This window comes from Nerophis ophidion, linkage group LG25, assembly GCF_033978795.1.
Source record: "Nerophis ophidion isolate RoL-2023_Sa linkage group LG25, RoL_Noph_v1.0, whole genome shotgun sequence".
NCBI classification, from domain to species: Eukaryota; Metazoa; Chordata; class Actinopteri; order Syngnathiformes; family Syngnathidae; genus Nerophis; species Nerophis ophidion.
In genome coordinates this window covers 12,266,621-12,284,741 of record NC_084635.1, presented here as the reverse complement: position 1 = coordinate 12,284,741, position 18,121 = coordinate 12,266,621, and the positions used below count along the sequence as shown (strand labels likewise).

The following is an 18,121-nucleotide window of genomic DNA, read 5'->3' as shown; positions in this document are numbered from 1 at the left end:
TTAGACTGTGCCGTGGGGCCGTTAAAAAATTACCTGCGGGCTGCAAATGGCCCCCAGGCCGCACTTTGGACACCCCTGAGCTAGACGAAGTGGCTGGGGAGAGGGAAGTACGGGCTTCCCTGCTTAGGCTGCTGCCCCCGCGACCCGACCTCGGATAAGCGGAGGAAGATGGATGGAAATAAATGTTAAAATAGCTGTCTTTCATGACTCTCTCAGCCAAAAAGGTTCCCGACGTTAATATATGTTCGATGAAACGTGATTATAAGCATGAGTGTATGTTAAATACATTTTAACACGAGAAACTATTTTATTTACCAGCTGGAATGGAAGACTGCTGCTAGCCACGCACAAGCTAACGCTAGCTTCCGCGTAATGTCGAGGGTTAATTCCACGCTGAAACATAAAGTTGTCCCCATAAAGAAACTCCACATTTAGTCTCGCTAAACTTTTTTTGTTTTCTTCTTTTAGCCCGCACTATGAACTTCTTTGAAGCCATGTTGGGTTCCTGGTCAATTTCATCTGGAAGGGTTATTAGCCTGACAGCTAAAATGAGTGTGAAAGACCGCCTGTCTTGTTAGCCTGGCTCGAAATGTCTCCGCCGCGTAACCTTCACCTTCCGGACAACCGGGGAGGCTTAAATCCACACCGGGGCGGATTATGGCGGATATTTGCAGGTTGCTGGACAAGGTTATGTCGCCGCTGGACGTGAGCTGGCCGGAGCACAAAAAGCAAACAAGCACCCCCACCTAAGCAGGCGGTGCTCGGCTAGCTTAGCTTAGCTTACCTCGCAGAGGCTGCCTCCAGCGACAACGTGACAAAGATGCGCGGACGTCTACCAGGTCCTGAAGGCGACGGTAGGCAGGAATGTCAGATTTTGGTCCGGTTGTCCGTCAGAAAAGCTCCCCTACACATAAAAAAGAAAAGAAAAATGGTCGGCGCCGCTAACAACAGGGTATGTATGGAGCCGTGTTCGTTGAACATAGGGGCGTGTCTGTCATGGAGGAAGTCTCCGCCCATGCTGCGCTCTCATTGGTCAGTTTGGGGAGGATGAAAACAAATAGAGCAGCGGTAGCTTTGGTTGGTTTGTGTGCACCCGGCCTGTTTAAACATCCATCCATCCATTTTCTACCGCTTATTCCCTTTTGGGGCCGTGGGGGGCGCTGGCGCCTATCTCAGCTACAATCGGGCAGAAGGCGGGGTACACCCTGGACAAGTCACCACCTCATCGCAGAGCCAACACAGATAGACAGACAACTTTCACACTCACATTCACACATTAGGGCAAATTTTAGTGTTGCCAATCAACCTATCCCCAGGTGCATGTCTTTGGAGGTGGGAGGAAGCCGGAGTACCCGGAGGGAACCCACACATTCACGGGGAGAACATGCAAACTCCACACAGAAAGATCCCGAGCCTGGATTTGAACCCAGGACTGCAGGAGCTTCGTGTTGTGAGGCAGACGCACTAACCCCTCTTCCACCGTGAAGCCCCTGTTTAAACTTCCATCCATCCATTTTCTACCGCTTATTCCCTTTCGGGGTTGCGGGGGGCGCTGGCGCCTATCTCAGCTACAATCGGGCGGAAGGCGGGGTACACCCTGGACAAGTCGCCACCTCATCGCAGGGCCAACACAGATAGACAGACAACATTCACACTCACATTCACACACTAGGGCCAATTTTAGTGTTGCCAATCAACCTATCCCCAGGTGCATGTCTTTGGAAGTGGGAGGAAGTCGGAGTACCCGGAGGGAACCCACACATTCACGGGGAGAACATGCAAACTCCACACAGAAAGATCCCGAGCCTGGATTTGAACCCAGGACTGCAGGAGCTTCGTGTTGTGAGGCAGACGCACTAACCCGTCTTCCACCGTGAAGCCCCTGTTTAAACATGAGGGTGCAAAATAACTGTTAAATGTATGGAAGTAGAATTGTCTCACATGTGAAGTGAATTATCAATCAATCAATGTTTATTTATATAGCCCTAAATCACAAATGTCTCAAAGGGCTGCTCAAACCACAACAACATCCTCGGTAGAGCCCATTTACGGCATACTTGCCAACCCTCCCGGACTTTCCGGGAGACGCCCGAAATTCAGCGCCTCTGCCGAAAATCTCCCGGAAGAAATTTTCTTCCGAAAATCTCCTTAAATTCAGCGGAGCTGGAGGCCACGCCCCCTCCTACTCCATGCGGACCTGAGTGGGGACAGCCTGTTTTCACATCCGCTTTCCTGTTATATAAACAGCTTGCCTGTCCAATCACGTTACAAAATCTACGGATTTTAATAAACTGCACACACAAGGAGACGAAGCAGAAGAACGAGGAAGTTACAGCCATGGCGACGCCGTCTGTAATAGTGTGATTCTTTGTTGTCTGTTGCCATCTACTGGTAAATGTTTGCCATAGCGTTATGGGGTTGCTTTTTGATTGGCCAACGATTTACGTGGACCTGCGCACCTGACGCCAAGTGACTCTAGCCAGTACGCAAATGGCAGAACAAAGGTTACTCAAATAGTGAAAGGTAAGTGTTGTTGTTTTTTTAGTAACCAGCAAGCACAGTAAAGTTAGTAGAACAATTGTGTTTTTATTACTGTGTATTTGATAGGTGCCGTCTGAAATTCAACAATTTATTTTATTTGTACATAAAATAAAATAAATATATATAGCTAGAATTCACTGAAAGTCAAGTATTTCATATATGTATATGTATATATATATATATATATATATATATGTATATATATGAAATACTCGAGTTGGTGAATTATAGATGTAAATATAGTCCTCCCCTCTTAACCACGCCTCCGGCCCAACCACAACCCCCCCCCCCACCTCCCGAAATCAGAGGTCTCAAGGTTGGCAAGTATGCACATAAGGGCAACGAAAAACTCACCCCAGTGGGATGTCGGTGACGGTGACAATGAGAACTATGAGAAACCAAAAGCAATGGATTTCGAGCAGGTCTAACATGATACTGTGAAAGTCCAATCCATAGTGGATCTAACATAACCGTGAAAGTCCAGTCCAAAGTGGATCCAATATAGTAGCGAGAGTCCCGTCCAAAGTGGAGCCAGCAGGAAACCATCCCAAGCGTACGCGGATCAGCAGCGCAGAGATGTCCCCAACCGATACACAGGCGAGCGGTCCATCCTGGGTCCCGACTCTGGACGAGCGGTCCATCCTGGCTCCCGACTCTGGACAGCCAGTACTTCATCCATGGCCATCGGACCGGACCCCCTCTACAAGGGAGAGTTGGACGTAGGAGAAAAAGAAAAGAAACGGCAGATCAACTGGTCGAAAAGGGGGTCTATTTAAAGGCTAGAGTATACAAATGAGTTTTAAGGTGAGACTTAAATGCTTCTACTGAGGTGGCATCTTGAACTGTTACTGGGAGGGCATTCCAGAGTACTGGAGCCTGAACGGAAAACGCTCTACAGCCCGCAGACTTTTTTTGGCCTTTGGGGATTACTAATAAACCTGAATCCTTTGAACGCAAATTTCTTGCCGGGAAATATGGTACAATACAATCGGCAAGATAGGCTGGAGCTAGACCATTTAAACGGGGATAGCAGGTCCATTCTATGTGTCATACTTGATCATTCCGCGATATTGCCATATTTTTGCTGAAAGGATTTAGTAGAGAACATCGACGATAAAGTTCGCAACTTTTGGTCGCTAATAGAAAAGCCCTGCCTTTACCGGTGTCAAGCAAAATAAGTGCTCGCTGCAAAATAAGTGCCCAATCGTGTCGGGGCATACATTTAGCGCCTTAAGTGCGAAATATATGCCCACCCTATTGTATACAGTGTGTATGGGACGGCTTGCCAAATAATTGGCCCTGTGGCCTCAGTTTTAGTGCATACAAGGTATACTCATTAGTTAAACTTGGATTTGCTGATATTGTTAGCTAAAAGAATAACCGTATCATACCACTGCTGCTGACACAGTCGTCCTCTTCCATGACGGTTGTCAGTCCACACAAACAAACAAACAAATCTTCAGAGTCTTGCTAAATCACTACTAGGATGGTCTCTCTCTCTCTCTCGCTACACACACGTTGGTTTGTCACTGCGAACTGGACTGCGCAGGTGCGTGCATGCGCACACCCAACCTGGGCACTTATTTTGCTGGGCACAAATTTGGCGTCACACCGGAAGTATGTGCACGTGACGTCACGAGTTGCAGGGCTCCACACATATTCACATTGTTTTGAATGGGAGCCTCCAGCAGTAAGAGCAATTCGGACAGAGAAAGCGACAATTTCCCCATTAATTTGAGCGAGGATGAAAGATTTCTGAATTAGGACATTCATAGTGAAGGACTATGCGAGAACCATGGACTCCAAGTCCGAGTCCTTGGTTCTCGCCCGGAAAAGGGTGGAGTGCTATCTCCGGGTTGGGGAGGAGACCCTGCCCCAAGTGGAGGAGTTCAAGTACCTAGGAGTCTTGTTCACGAGTGGGGGAAGAGTGGATCGTGAGATCGACAGGCGGATCGGTGCGGCGTCTTCAGTAATGCGGACGTTGTACCGATCCGTTGTGGTGAAGAAGGAGCTGAGCCGGAAGGCAAAGCTCTCAATTTACCGGTCTATCTACGTTCCCATCCTCACCTATGGTCATGAGCTTTGGGTCATGACCGAAAGGATAAGATCACGGGTACAAGCGGCCGAAATGAGTTTCCTCTGCCGGGTGGCGGGGCTCTCCCTTAGAGATAGGGTGAGAAGCTCTGCCATCCGGGAGGAACTCAAAGTAAAGCCTCTGCTCCTCCACATGGAGAGGAGCCAGATGAGGTGGTTCGGGCATCTGGTCAGGATGCCACCCGAACGCCTCCCTAGGGATGTGTTTAGGGCACGTCCAGCTGGTAGGAGGCCACGGGGAAGACCCAGGACACGTTGGGAAGACTATGTCTCCCGGCTGGCCTGGGAACGCCTCGGGATCCCCCGGGAAGAGCTAGACGAAGTGGCTGGAGATAGGGAAGTCTGGGCTTCCTTGCTTAGGCTGCTGCCCCCGCGACCCGACCTCGGATAAGTGGAAGATGATGGATGGATGGATAGTGAAGGACTAGAAAAAAAAGAAAAAAAAAGCGACGGCTCCGGGCGGCGGAAGTGTGAGCGTTTCAGACGTAATTAGACACATTTACTAGGATAATTCTGGAAGATCTCTTATCTGCTTATTGTTTTAATAGTGTATTGTTGAGATTTAAAAGCCTACTGAAACCCACTACTAACGACCACGCAGTCTGATAGTTTACGTATCAATGATGAAATATTAACATTGCAACACATGCCAATACGGCTTTTTTAGTTTACTAAATTACAATTTTAAATTTCCCCGGAGTTTCGTCTTGAAAACGTAGTGTAATGATGACGTGTACGCGTGACGTCACAGGGTTTTAGGGAGTGTAAAAGTCGTCTGCTTTAACGGCATAATTACACAGTATTCTGGACATCTGTGTTGCTGAATCTTTTGCAATTTGTTCAATTAATATTGGAGAAGTCACAGTAGAAAGATGGAGTTAGGAAGCTTTAGCCTTTAGACACACAAATACACGGTGATTCCTTGTTTAAAATTCTCGGAGGTGAAAATTTACTATGGATCAGAGCGCGGTCAAGCGAACATGAATCCAGACCAAATGTCAACCAGCAGGTTTTGGTGAGAAAATTGTGGTTAAAAAGTCAGTTCTTACTGGATAAAAGCTGAGCTTGTGCCGCCCATACAGCTGCCGTCGACTCCCCAGTGACACTGCGCGTGGACACACCCCTCCGACTATCAAGTACTATTAAACTCACTAAAACACTCGCAACACAATAGAAAGATAAGGGATTTCCCAGATTATCCTAGTAAATGTGTTTAAAACTATTGGAATACATACCAATGCTATCGCGTTTTTTTTTTTTTTTTCTAGTCCTTCGCTATAAATATCCTCAAACACAAATCTTTCATCCTCGCTCAAATTAATGGGGAAATTGTCGTTTTCGCGGTCCGAATAACTGTTTTTGTTGGAGACTCCCATTAAAATCAATGTGAATATATGAGGAGCCATCAACATGTGACGTCATCGTCTGCGACTTCCCATAAAGGCGAGGCTTTTTCAGGAAGTACCAAAAGTGGCGAACTTTATCGTCGATTTTCTCTACTAAATCCTTTTAGCAAAAATATGGCAATATCGCGAAATGATCAAGTATCCATCCATCCATCCATCCATTTTCTACCGCTTATTCCCTTTCAGGGTTGCGGGGGGCGCTGGCGCCTATCTCAGCTACAATCGGGCGGAAGGCAGGGTACACCCTGGACAAGTCGCCTACTCATCACAGGGCCAACATAGATAGACAGACAACATTCACACTCACATTCACACACTAGGGCCAATTTAGTGTTGCCAATCAACCTATCCCCAGGTGCATGTCTTTGGAAGTGGGAGGAAGCCGGAGTACCCGGAGGGAACCCACGCATTCACGGGGAGAACATGCAAGATCCTGAGCCTGGATTTGAACCCAGGACTGCAGGAACTTCGTATTGTGAGGCAGACGCACTAACCCCTCTTCCACCGTGAAGCCCTAAAAATGATCAAGTATGACACATAGAATGGACTTGCTATCCCCGTTTAAATAAGAAAATCTCATTTCAGTAGGCCTTTAAAGATTGTTAAGACATACCTCAAGGTCGGATGGCTGCGGTGAACACGCAGTGTCTCAGAGAGAAGCCGAGGAGCCAAGCTCACAGCTGCCTTTTAATCAGCTGCTGCAGAACGATGAATAAGCCAATGATTTCTCTAGTAAGATATTTATCACAATTTCCCCATCCAAAAACATGCTGGTTGACGTTGAGAAAACATGTTCGCTTGACCGCTCTGTGTTAAAGCTTCACAACAAACAAAGAAACACCGACTGTGTCTCGGTGCTAAAGGCAGCTGCAATCCACCGCTTTCCAGCAACGGCATTGTTCTTTATAGTCTCCATTATTAAATGAACAAATTACAAAATATTCAGCAACACAGATGTCCAAAATACTGTGTAATTATGCGATGAAAAGAGACGACTTTTAGCCGCTTGTGGTGCAGCGCTAATATTTCCTTACAGTCTGTGACGTCACGCGTACGCGTCATCATTACGCGACGTTTTCAACAAGAAACTTATGGGAAATTTCAAATTGTAATTTAGTAAACTAAAAAGGCCGTATTGGCATGTGTTGCAATGTTAATATTTTATTTTTGATGTATGAACTATCAGACTGCGTGGTGGGTAGTAGTGGGTTTCAGTAGGCCTTTAACAAGAGGGTGCGGTTTTAAACGATCTAAAATAACTGTTAAATGTATGGAAGTAGAATTGTCTCACATGTGAAGTGAATTATATTTATATAAAACTGAAAGAGATGCTGGTGCAGTTCTACTCAGCAATCATCTATTGCAGGGGTAGGGAACCTATGGCTCTAGAGCCAGATGTGGCTCTTTTGATGACTGCATCTGGCTCTCACATAAATCTTAGCTGACATTGCTTAACACGATAAGTAATGAATAATTCCGCTGGTAATCACGATGTTAAAAATAACGTTCAAAATACAAAACATTCTCATGCATTTTAATCCAGTGGTCCCCAACCACCGGGCCCGATTGGTACCGGGCCGCAGAAGATTTTTTTATTAAAAATAAAAAATAAAATAAAATAAAAAATGTTTTTTTTTTTTTTTAATTAAATCAACATAAAAAACCCAATATACACTTACAAGTAGTGCACCAACCACAAAAACCTCCCTTTTTCATGACAAAGAAGAAAAAAGAAGAAGAAAAAAAGAACCCCCTCCCCCGCCCCCCCGCCGGGCCGCGGGACAAATTATTAAGCGTTGACCGGTCCGCGGATACAAAAAGGTTGGGGACCACTGTTTTAATCCATCCATCTCTTTTCTACCGCACCTGTTCAAGAAATAACAATGTTGTTAAAAATAATTAGAGACTTATTATACTCTAAACATGTTGGTCTTACTTAAAAAATGCACGCATTTAGTTGTCTATCCATCCATCCATTTTCTACCGCTTGTCCCTTTCTGGGGTCGCTGGAGCCAATTTCAGCAGCATTTGGGCGGAAGGCGGCGTACACACTGGACAAGTTGCCGCCTCATCGCAGGGCCAACACAGATAGACAGACAACATTCACACTCACATTCACACACTAGAGCCAATTTAGTGTTGCCAATCAACCTATCCCCAGGTGCATGTCTTTGGAGGTGGGAGGAAGCCGGAGTACCCGGAGGGAACCCACGCATTCACGGGGAGAACATGCAAACTCCACAGAAAGATCCCGAGCGCAGGATCGAACTCCGGACCTTAGTATAGTGAGGCAGATGCACTAACCCCTCTGCCACCGTGCTGACCGCATTTAGTTGTATTCAGTGTTAAAAAATATGATATGGCCCTCACGGAAATACATTTTAAAATATTTGGCTTCTATGGCTCTCTCAGCCAAAAAGGTTCCCGACCCCTGATGTAGTGCAATGGTTCTCAAATGGGGGTACGCGTACCCCTGGGGGTACTCGAAGGTATGCCAAGGGGTACGTGAGATTTTTTTTAAAAATATTCTAAAAATAGCAACAATTCAAAAATCATTTGTATATATATTTATTGAATAAAACTTCAACAAAATATGAACGTAAGTTCATAAACTGAGAAAAGAAATGCATTAATGCAATATTCAGTGTTGACAGCTAGATTTTTTGCGGATATGTTCCATAAATATTGATGTTAAAGATTTATTTTTTGTGAAGAAATGTTTAGAATGAAGTTGATGAATCCAGATGGATCTTTGTTACAATCCCCAAAGAGGGCACTTTAAGTTGATGATTACTTCTATGTGTAGAAATCTTTATTTATAATTGAATCACTTGTGTATTTTTCAACAAGTTTTTAGTTATTTTTACATCTTTTTTTCCAAATAGTTCAAGAAAGACCACTACAACTGGGCAATATTTTGCACTGTTATACAGTTTATTAAATCATAAACTGATGACATAGTGCTGTATTTTACTTCTTTATCTCTTTTTTCAACCAAAAATGCTTTGCTCTAGTGAGGGGGTACTTGAATTAAAAAAATGTTCACAGGGGGCACATCACTGAAAAAAGGTTGAGAACCACTGATCTAGTCCATCCTCACCTCCTCCATCACCGTGTGGTTCCTCTGCGCCACAGTCCTGGACCTGTTCTCCTCCAGGAGCAGAAGGCGTGTTGGTTTGGATCAAAGCTGACTCTTCTCACCCTGGACAAAAAATATTCTCCCCTCTCCCCTCAGGCAGGAGACTACGGTCCATCCAGACCCACATCTCCAGCCACCTGAACAGTTTTTTTCCCCTCGGCCATCAGATAAGTGAACAATAACAAGATCTGGTAGCTCGGTTACAGCTCATGTAATTGTATTCTGTGTTTTATGTCTTTTATGTTGCACGGTTGTAAGGTGAAATTCCTAGTTTGTGAACACGTTCTCAAAAAATGACAATAAAAACTTTTCTGATTCTGATATAACGCTTTTTCTCTAGTGACTCCAAAGCGCTTTTACATAGTGAAACCCAATATCTAAGTTATATTTAAACCAGTGTGGGTGGCACTGGGAGCAGGTGGGTAAAGTGTCTTGCCCAAGGACACAACGGCAGTGACTAGGATGGTTTTGGGGTTTGTACAAAAGAAGACTCCGGTCCTCAGCTTTCTGGAAATGTGGACCTCAAAACAGTTTAGCTGAATACCCTTACCATAGATCAGGGGTAGGAAACCTATGGCTCTCAAGCCAGATGTGGGTCTTTTGATGACTGCATCTGGATTTCGGATAAATCTGAGCTGACTTTGCTTAACACGATAAGTAATGAATAATTCCACTTGTAATCACAGTGTTAAAAATAGCATTCAAAATATAAAACATTCATTTTTAATCCATCCATTCATTTTCTACTGCACCTGTTGAAGAAGTTACATAATGGTAAGAAGTTATTTATTTATTATTGGTTAATGTGGGGCTTGCAATCCTGGGGGTTCTTCAGACCACCAAGCACCGACATGAGAGCCTGTTTCAGGGTTTAAATATTGTTTTACTTTTAAATAAGACTCTAAGTTGCTTTCCAGCGATTGTCTTTTTCTATTTCCTTCTCGCTCGCGCTCTGGCTCCAGCCCCAACCCCGTCCCTCTTCCTGGCTGCTACGTATAACATAGCGACAGGTGATTAGATAACAAGGCCCAGGTGGGCCATCTACGGTCCTGGCACACCCCGCTTCGCCGCAGGCCCGCATGCCACGCCCCCTCCACAATTAGCTTCAGAATAACAATGTTATTACAAAAAATAAGAGACATGTTATGCTCTACAAATGTTGGTCTTACTTAAAAATGCACGCGTTTAGTTGTGTTCAGTGTTGAAAAAAATATTATATGGCTCTTACGGAAATACATTTTAAAAATATTTGGATTTTTGGCTCTCTCAGCCCAAAAGGTTCCCGACCCCTGCCATAGATCAAGTGATATCATTTTTGTAATATATTCAAAATAATCAAAGGATGCAGGGATCACTTTGATATTTGATGGTTTTTTTTGTAGTAAAAAACCTTGTATATATTTAATGTATTTTTTAAATTGTTGCAATTGTGTTATTTTATCCTTCTGTGTTGGGACCCAATAAAAAGGTATTGTTGTGGACATTTGTAGATGGTAAATGTGTTATACTTGTATCGTGCTTTTCTACCTTCTAGGTATTCAAAGCGTTTTGAGACTATTTCCACATTCACACACACACATTCACACACTGATGGCAGGAGCTGCCAAGCAAGGCTCTAACATTGACCCATCAGGAACAAAGTGAAGGGTCTTGCTCAAGGACACAACGGACGTGACGAGGTTGGTAGAAAGTGGGGATTGAACCAGGAACCCTCAGGTTGCTGGCACAGCCATTCTCCTAACAGCGCCACGCCGTCCCCTGGTTAGAATTTGTGTGCCTCTTTATGCTGCCAAATATTCGGAGAGGTGTTTATATAGAGAGCTGTATTTAGGCACCGAATGTCCCTTTGGGACAGAGGACCCTATTGTATTTCTAAGGTTTTATTATTATTATACCGCCGCCTCTTTGAGCTGTAATTTGACCCCCTTAACATGCTTCAAAACTCACCAAATTTGACACACACATTTGCCATCTGATAAAAAAAACAACAAACAAACCCAAAACTCAAAATTGCGCTCTAGCGCCCCTTGGAAAAAGAAGACAAAACTGCTTGTAACTTCCGTTATGAATGTCGTAGAGACACGAAACAAAAACCTCTATGTAGGTCTGACTTAGACCTACATTTCATTAAATGACATCTTTCAGCAAAAATTAACAGGAAGTTGGCAAACACCCCTTCAAAACAAAAGTTTCCTAAAAATGTAATTTTTGCCTCTTTGAGCCCTTAAAATGCTTCAAAACTCACCAAAACTGAACACACACACACATCAGAACTGGCGAACATTGCGATTTAATAAAATAAAAAAAAAAAACCAAAACTTAAAATTGCGCTCTAGCGCCCCCTCGGAATAAAACACAGACAAAACTGCTCATAGGAAGAAAACACAGACAAAACTGCTTGTAACTTCCGATAGGAATGTCGTAGAGACATGAAACAAAAACCTCTATGTAGGTCTCACTTAGACCTACATTTCATTTATTGACATCCTTCAGCAAAAATCTACAGGAAGTCGGCAGTTACCCCTTCAAAACAAAAGTTTATTAAAAACCCGTCACCTTTATCTCCTCTGAGCGCGTTTGTTGTGTCGGCTTCAAACTCGCACAGGAAAGAGATTGAACCCTTCTGATAAAAAGTTGCGCAAAGAGTTTTTCGTCTCAAGATAGCTGCTTAAAAGCAGGAAGCACCAGCGTGACCACACAATGCAGAGAAGGTAGGTACTGTGCGGGTAAAAATATGTTGACTGGGTGAAAGAAGGAGGCACCGGTTTGACTCCAGGATACAGAGAAGGTAGGTAATGTACAGGTAAAGATATGTTGTCTGGGTGATGGCAGGAAGCAGCAGCGTGTATGGGGGAAAGAAAGAAGCACCAGTGTGACCCCAGGGTGCAGGGATGGTAGGTAATGTGCAGGTAAAGATATGTTAAATGGGTAAAGGCAGGAAACACCAGCAAAAGTCAGTCCCGTCCATCGCTGTTTGCAGCTTTAATCATCATTGAATCCCAGTAAATCATAATAAAATATCTCCTAATTTTGTGTGTTATCATATCATATCAATATGCAAACTCCACACAGGTGTAATATTAGATTCAAACCCCTGCAAAACTTGAATAATTATATAATGAACTTGGCAACATACTTTGCTTCCCATCCACATGTTACACTTGTTTACCTGGGGGGGGAAAACTGCTCTCAATAGATGATTGAACATCAAACTGTGGTTGCAAAAGTGGTTTATTTATATCCATGTTACAGTGATGATGCATTATTATAGCGCAAACACAACCGGGAAACTAAATACCACAACTTATTTTAAATACACCTTCTCAGTTTAACTGCAAAATGGAGATAATGCAGACATGAATACGTCACGAGGACAACAGGCATGACAAAAAATATCAAACAAATCTCCCAAATATTATGTAAAATTATCATTGAATGTGATTTCTGCATACCCACTCCACTACTAATCCTCAAGTGTCCTTGTGTAGGCTCCGTACTGTATAAGCCTAGACAAGCGTTATACAGTATAGCACAGGGGTCACCAACGCGGTGCCCGTAAGGACCAGATGAGTCGCCCGCTGGCCTGTTCTAAAAATAGCTCAAATAGCAGCACTTACCAGTGATCTGCCTTTATTTTTAAAATTGTATTTATTTACTAGCAAGCTGGTCTCGCTTTGCTCGACATTTTTGATTCTAAGAGAGACAAAACTCAAATAGAAAATCCCCCAAAATATTTTAAAAACTTGGTCTTCACTTGTTTAAATGAATTCATTTATTTTTTTACTTTGCTTCTAATAACTTTCAGAAAGACAATTTTAGAGAAAAAATACAACCTTAAAAATGATTTTGGGATTTTTAAACACATTTAACTTTTTACATTTTGAATTCCTTCCTCTTCTTTCTTTACAATTGAAATCAATGTTCAAGTATTTTTTTTTTTATAGTAAAGAATAATAAATACATTTTAATTTAATTCTTCATTTTAGCTTCGGTTTTTTCGACGAAGAATATTTGTGAAATATTTCTTCAAACTAATTATGATTAAAATAAAATAAAAATATTCTGGCAAATCTAGAAAATCTGTAGTATCAAATTTAAATCTTATTTTGAAGTCTTTTGAATTTCTTTTAAAACTTTTGTTTTGGAAAATCTAGAAGAAATAATGATTTGTCTTTGTTAGAAATTTAGCTTGGTCCAATTTGTTATATATTCTAACAAAGTGCAGATTGGATTTTAACCTATTTAAAACATGTCATCAAAATTCTAAAAATTAATCTTAATCAGGAAAAATTACTAATGATGTTTTATAATTTTTTTTTGTAATTTTTCAAAAATATTCGAATTAGCTAGTTTTTCTCTTCATTTTTCGGGGTTGAATTTAGAATTTTAAAGAGTCGAAACTGAAGATAAACTATGTTTCAAAATTTAATTTTCTTTTTTTCCGTGTTTTCTTCTCTTTTAAACCGTTCAATTAAGTGTTTTTTTCATCATTTATTCTCTATAAAAAACCTTTGGTAAAAGAAAAAAAAATGAAAGACAGAATGACAGACAGAAATACCCTTTTTTTTTATACACATACATTTATTTATTAAAGGTAAATTGAGCAAATTGGCTATTTCTGGCAATGTATTTAAGTGTGTATCAAACTGGTAGCCCTTCTCATTAATCAGTACCCAAGAAATAGCTCTTGGTTTCAAAAAGGTTGGTGACCCCTGGTATAGCGCCATCTAGTCCGATACAGGTGTATGTCAATAAATTAGAATATTGTTGGATTGATTGATTGAAACTTTTATTAGTAGATTGCACAGTTCAGTACATATTCCGTACAATTGACCACTAAATGGTAACACCCAAATTAGTTTTTCAACTTGTTTAAGTCGGGTTCCACGTAAATCCATTCATGGCAGAGGTTTATTTATTTCAGGAGTTTAAGTAAGACTAATTAAAGGCCTCAGGAAGTAAAATCTGAAAAAAATCACCAATATGATTTAACAAAATATTCCTGAAATATTATAGATAAGCGATTCTCATACAGTAGTACTGTTCAAACTGTGTAGTGTTAAAGTGGCCAAATATATTAAATATACATGTTGAATAATATCGTTGCCTTGTTTTTTTTTAATGAATATTTAGGCCTACTATGCTACTTTATTCTATTGTTGGTCCTTATGTTGGTACTTGGCGAGCTGAATGGTTTGAGAACCACTGGTGTAGATTATTGCACTTTTCAAAGGTATTTTCATTTGTTGAGATGCCCATGCATGCGTATTTACTTTAAATCAGGGGTCTCAAACTCGCGGCCCGCGGGCCAACTGCGGCCCGTGAGACGTTATTTTGCGGCCCGCACCTTGATATGTAAATTTAGTATAACTGTGGCCCGAGAGTTTTATATGAATGGCGCATGGCAGCGACATATTTGTCATGTTTGCTATAATTACCAACCCTCCCCAATTTTCCGGGAGACTCCGGAATTTCAAGGCAATCATTCAAGGGTAATCATTCCCGCGAACATCTGTCAGTTTTCACCCAAATAACAATGTTCAATGGGTGCCGTGTTGACACTGCCTTTGACGCCCTCTACAACTTGTACTAAAAGCGTACCATTCCAGACATTTCTGAAGTCATAGCATCCACCTTTTCATCAAACATACAGCATACAATCTCAACCACATGTTCTGTAAGGTTTCTGCAAACACGCGTCAGTGAAGGCATACTTAGAGGTCACACTGACGGTGGCTGTATAAACAAGTTTATCATTGTTACAAATATGTGCCACACTGTGAACCCACACCAAACAAGAACGACAAACTAATTTTGGGAGACACTGACGGTGGCTGTATAAACAAGTTTATCACTGTTACAAATATGCGCCACACTGTGAACCCACACAAAACAAGAATGACAAACTAATTTTGGGAGAACATCCGCACTGTAACACAACATAAACACCCATCCATCCATCCATTCATCCATCCATCCATCCATCCATTTTGTACCGCTTATTCCCTTTCAGGGTCGCGGGGGGCGCTGGCGCCTACCTCAGCTACAATCGGGCGGAAGGCGGTGTACACCCTGGACAAGTCGCCACCTCATCGCAGGGCCAACACAGATAGACAGACAACGTTCACACTCACATTCACACACTAAGGCCAATTTAGTGTTGCCAATCAACCTATCCCCAGGTGCATGTTTATACATAAACACAACAGAACAAATACCCAGAATCCCATGCAGCCCCGACTCTTCCGGGCTACAATATACACCCCGCTACCACCAAACCCCGCCTCCAAACTCTGCTCCCCCCCCCCCCCCCTGCGTCAGTCGAGGTGGAGAGTTAGAGCTGCAAGGTGTTCTGGGTATTTCTTCTGTTGTGTTTATGTTGTGGTACAGTGCGGATGTTCTCCCAAAATGTGTTTGTCATTCTTGTTTGGTGTGTGTTCACAGTGTGGCAGATATTTTTAACAGTGATAAACTTGTTTTACGGCCACCCTCTGTGTGACCTGTATGGCTGTTGATCGAGTATGTCTTGTAGTCACTCTCGTGTGTCCACCAAAGTCTCTTAGAGTCTACAACTAGGCGGCGCTCTGTTAATAGGATGTTAAGTTCAAAGCGATGACATGTAGAAGGCGGTAAGGCACTCTTATGGTATTGTTGACTGGGTGAAAATCAGGACAAATATTTGGACAACGCATACCCTGGGATATGCACTTAATTTCGGGAGTCTCCTGGAAAAAAAAGGGAGGGTTGGCTTGTAGGTTTCTAGGGTGGGAAAGCCGTTCAAAGAAGGTGAATTCATTAAAACGTGCATGTTGTTTTTTTTTAAAGAAATCTTTCCTTGCGGCCCAGCCTCACTCAGTGTCTGCATCCAGTGGCCCCCAGGCAAATTGAGTTTGAGACTCCTGCTTTAAATACAATACAAATCCTCCACTGGTATGTTTCAGGCATATTTGCCTTCATTCGATAGCAACAAGAAATACTTAAGTGTTATTAGAGAGCATAGGATGAATAAAACTGTCCTGGTCGGTCAGATTCTTTAGCGAATATAAATGTGCTGAAGAAATATGCCGGTGGTGGTGAGGATCAGCGCCAACGCCATGGAAGATGTCTTCTTTGGAGCTGCTGGAGGAGAGGAAATGTTGGTTTTAGAAAGCAGGCTCTTTTCAAAACACTTAAAAAAACACACACACAACCCTGGTCAACTTTAAATGCAAAATTAGGGACAATTTCTATAAAAAAAAAAAATCACTTTTACGTTAAAAAAATATGTCCTGCATTACCTGTCCTGACAGGGACTTTCAAATAACATAGCTAAATTCTGGGGTTCCTCAGGGTTCCGTTTTAAGACCTATTTTATTTCTAATCTATTTCAATGCATTAAAAAAGATATTATAAGCATGTACCGCCTATTAGTGCTGTGCAGATCGATACTGAAATAGCGACACTGCCGATACCAGATATAGTAGGTAAGGGATTCAAATGGCCCCATTCCTGGGTGGATCTCGCATGAAAAGAAAAAAAAAAGGGGTGGGCGGGGGGTGTTAATCATTTTGCAATGCAGTCTGCTGAAAATGATGGAAAGCACCTATCTATGGAGCGACTGAGGCTGTGGTCAAAGTTGAATTGCCACAAAGCTTGCATGAGAAGTTAAAAAAAAGGGGGGAGGGGAGGTGATGGGGGTTAATCATTCTGCAATGCAGTATGCTGAAAATGATGGAAAGCACCTCTCTATGGAGCAACTGACGCTTCGGTCAAAGTTGAATTGCCACAAAACTCGCATGAGAGGTAAAAAAAAAAGGGGGCGGGGGTTATCATTTTGTAATGCAGTCTGCTGAAAATGATGGAAAGCACTTATCTATGGAGCGACTGAGGCTGTGGTCAAAGTTGAGTTGCTACAAAACTTGCATGAGAAGTTAAAAAAAAAAAGGGGGGGTGTTGGGGGTTAATCATTTTGCAATGCAGTCTGCTGAAAATGATGGAAAGCACCTCTCTATGGAGCAACTGACGCTTCGGTCAAAGTTGAATTGCCACAAAACTCGCATGAGAGGTAAAAAAAAAGGGGGGTGGGGGTTATCATTTTGTAATGCAGTCTGCTGAAAATGATGGAAAGCACCTATCTATGGAGCGACTGAGGCTGTGGTCAAAGTTGAATTGCTACAAAACTTGCATGAGAAGTAAAAAAAAAAAAGGGTGTTGAATTGCCACAAAACTCGCATGAGAGGTAAAAAAAAAGGGGGGTGGGGGTTATCATTTTGTAATGCAGTCTGCTGAAAATGATGGAAAGCACCTATCTATGGAGCGACTGAGGCTGTGGTCAAAGTTGAATTGCTACAAAACTTGCATGAGAAGTAAAAAAAAAAGGGGGGGGGGTGTTGGGGGTTAATCATTTTGCAATGCAGTCTGCTGAAAATGATGGAAAGCACCTCTCTATGGAGCAACTGACGCTTCGGTCAAAGTTGAATTGCCACAAAACTCGCATGAGAGGTAAAAAAAAAGGGGGTGGGGGTTATCATTTTGTAATGCAGTCTGCTGAAAATGATGGAAAGCACCTATCTATGGAGCGACTGAGGCTGTGGTCAAAGTTGAGTTGCTACAAAACTTGCATGAGAAGTTAAAAAAAAGGGGGGGGTGTTGGGGGTTAATCATTTTGCAATGCAGTCTGCTGAAAATGATGGAAAGCACCTCTCTATGGAGCAACTGACGCTTCGGTCAAAGTTGAATTGCCACAAAACTCGCATGAGAGGTAAAAAAAAAGGGGCGTGGGGGTTATCATTTTGTAATGCAGTCTGCTGAAAATGATGGAAAGCACCTATCTATGGAGCGACTGAGGCTGTGGTCAAAGTTGAATTGCTACAAAACTTGCATGAGAAGTAAAAAAAAAAGGGGGGGGGGGGTGTTGGGGGTTAATCATTTTGCAATGCAGTCTGCTGAAAATGATGGAAAG

The 18,121-nt window shown here is 42.5% G+C and overlaps 2 protein-coding genes across 3 annotated transcripts in view; both read right to left on the bottom strand.

The window, feature by feature from the left end:
- The window catches only part of LOC133543151 (paired amphipathic helix protein Sin3a-like), a 49,480-nt gene extending 48,471 nt beyond the window's left edge, over positions 1 to 1,009 (bottom strand). Inside the window, exon 1 of the mRNA XM_061887638.1 lies at positions 785 to 1,009. The gene's annotated coding sequence lies outside the window, so the exon portion shown is untranslated. The remainder of the gene's footprint in view (positions 1 to 784) is intronic.
- An 11,384-nt stretch (positions 1,010 to 12,393) lies between these two features.
- LOC133543059 (mucin-22-like) overlaps positions 12,394 to 18,121 on the bottom strand; it is an 83,407-nt gene continuing 77,679 nt past the window's right edge. Inside the window, exon 15 of one of the 2 annotated variants that reach the window (XM_061887446.1) lies at positions 12,394 to 16,299. In XM_061887446.1, coding sequence (XP_061743430.1) covers positions 16,214 to 16,299 — 86 coding nt within the window. In that variant the 3' untranslated portion in view covers positions 12,394 to 16,213. The remainder of the gene's footprint in view (positions 16,300 to 18,121) is intronic. The other variant, XM_061887447.1, reaches the window with a different exon arrangement.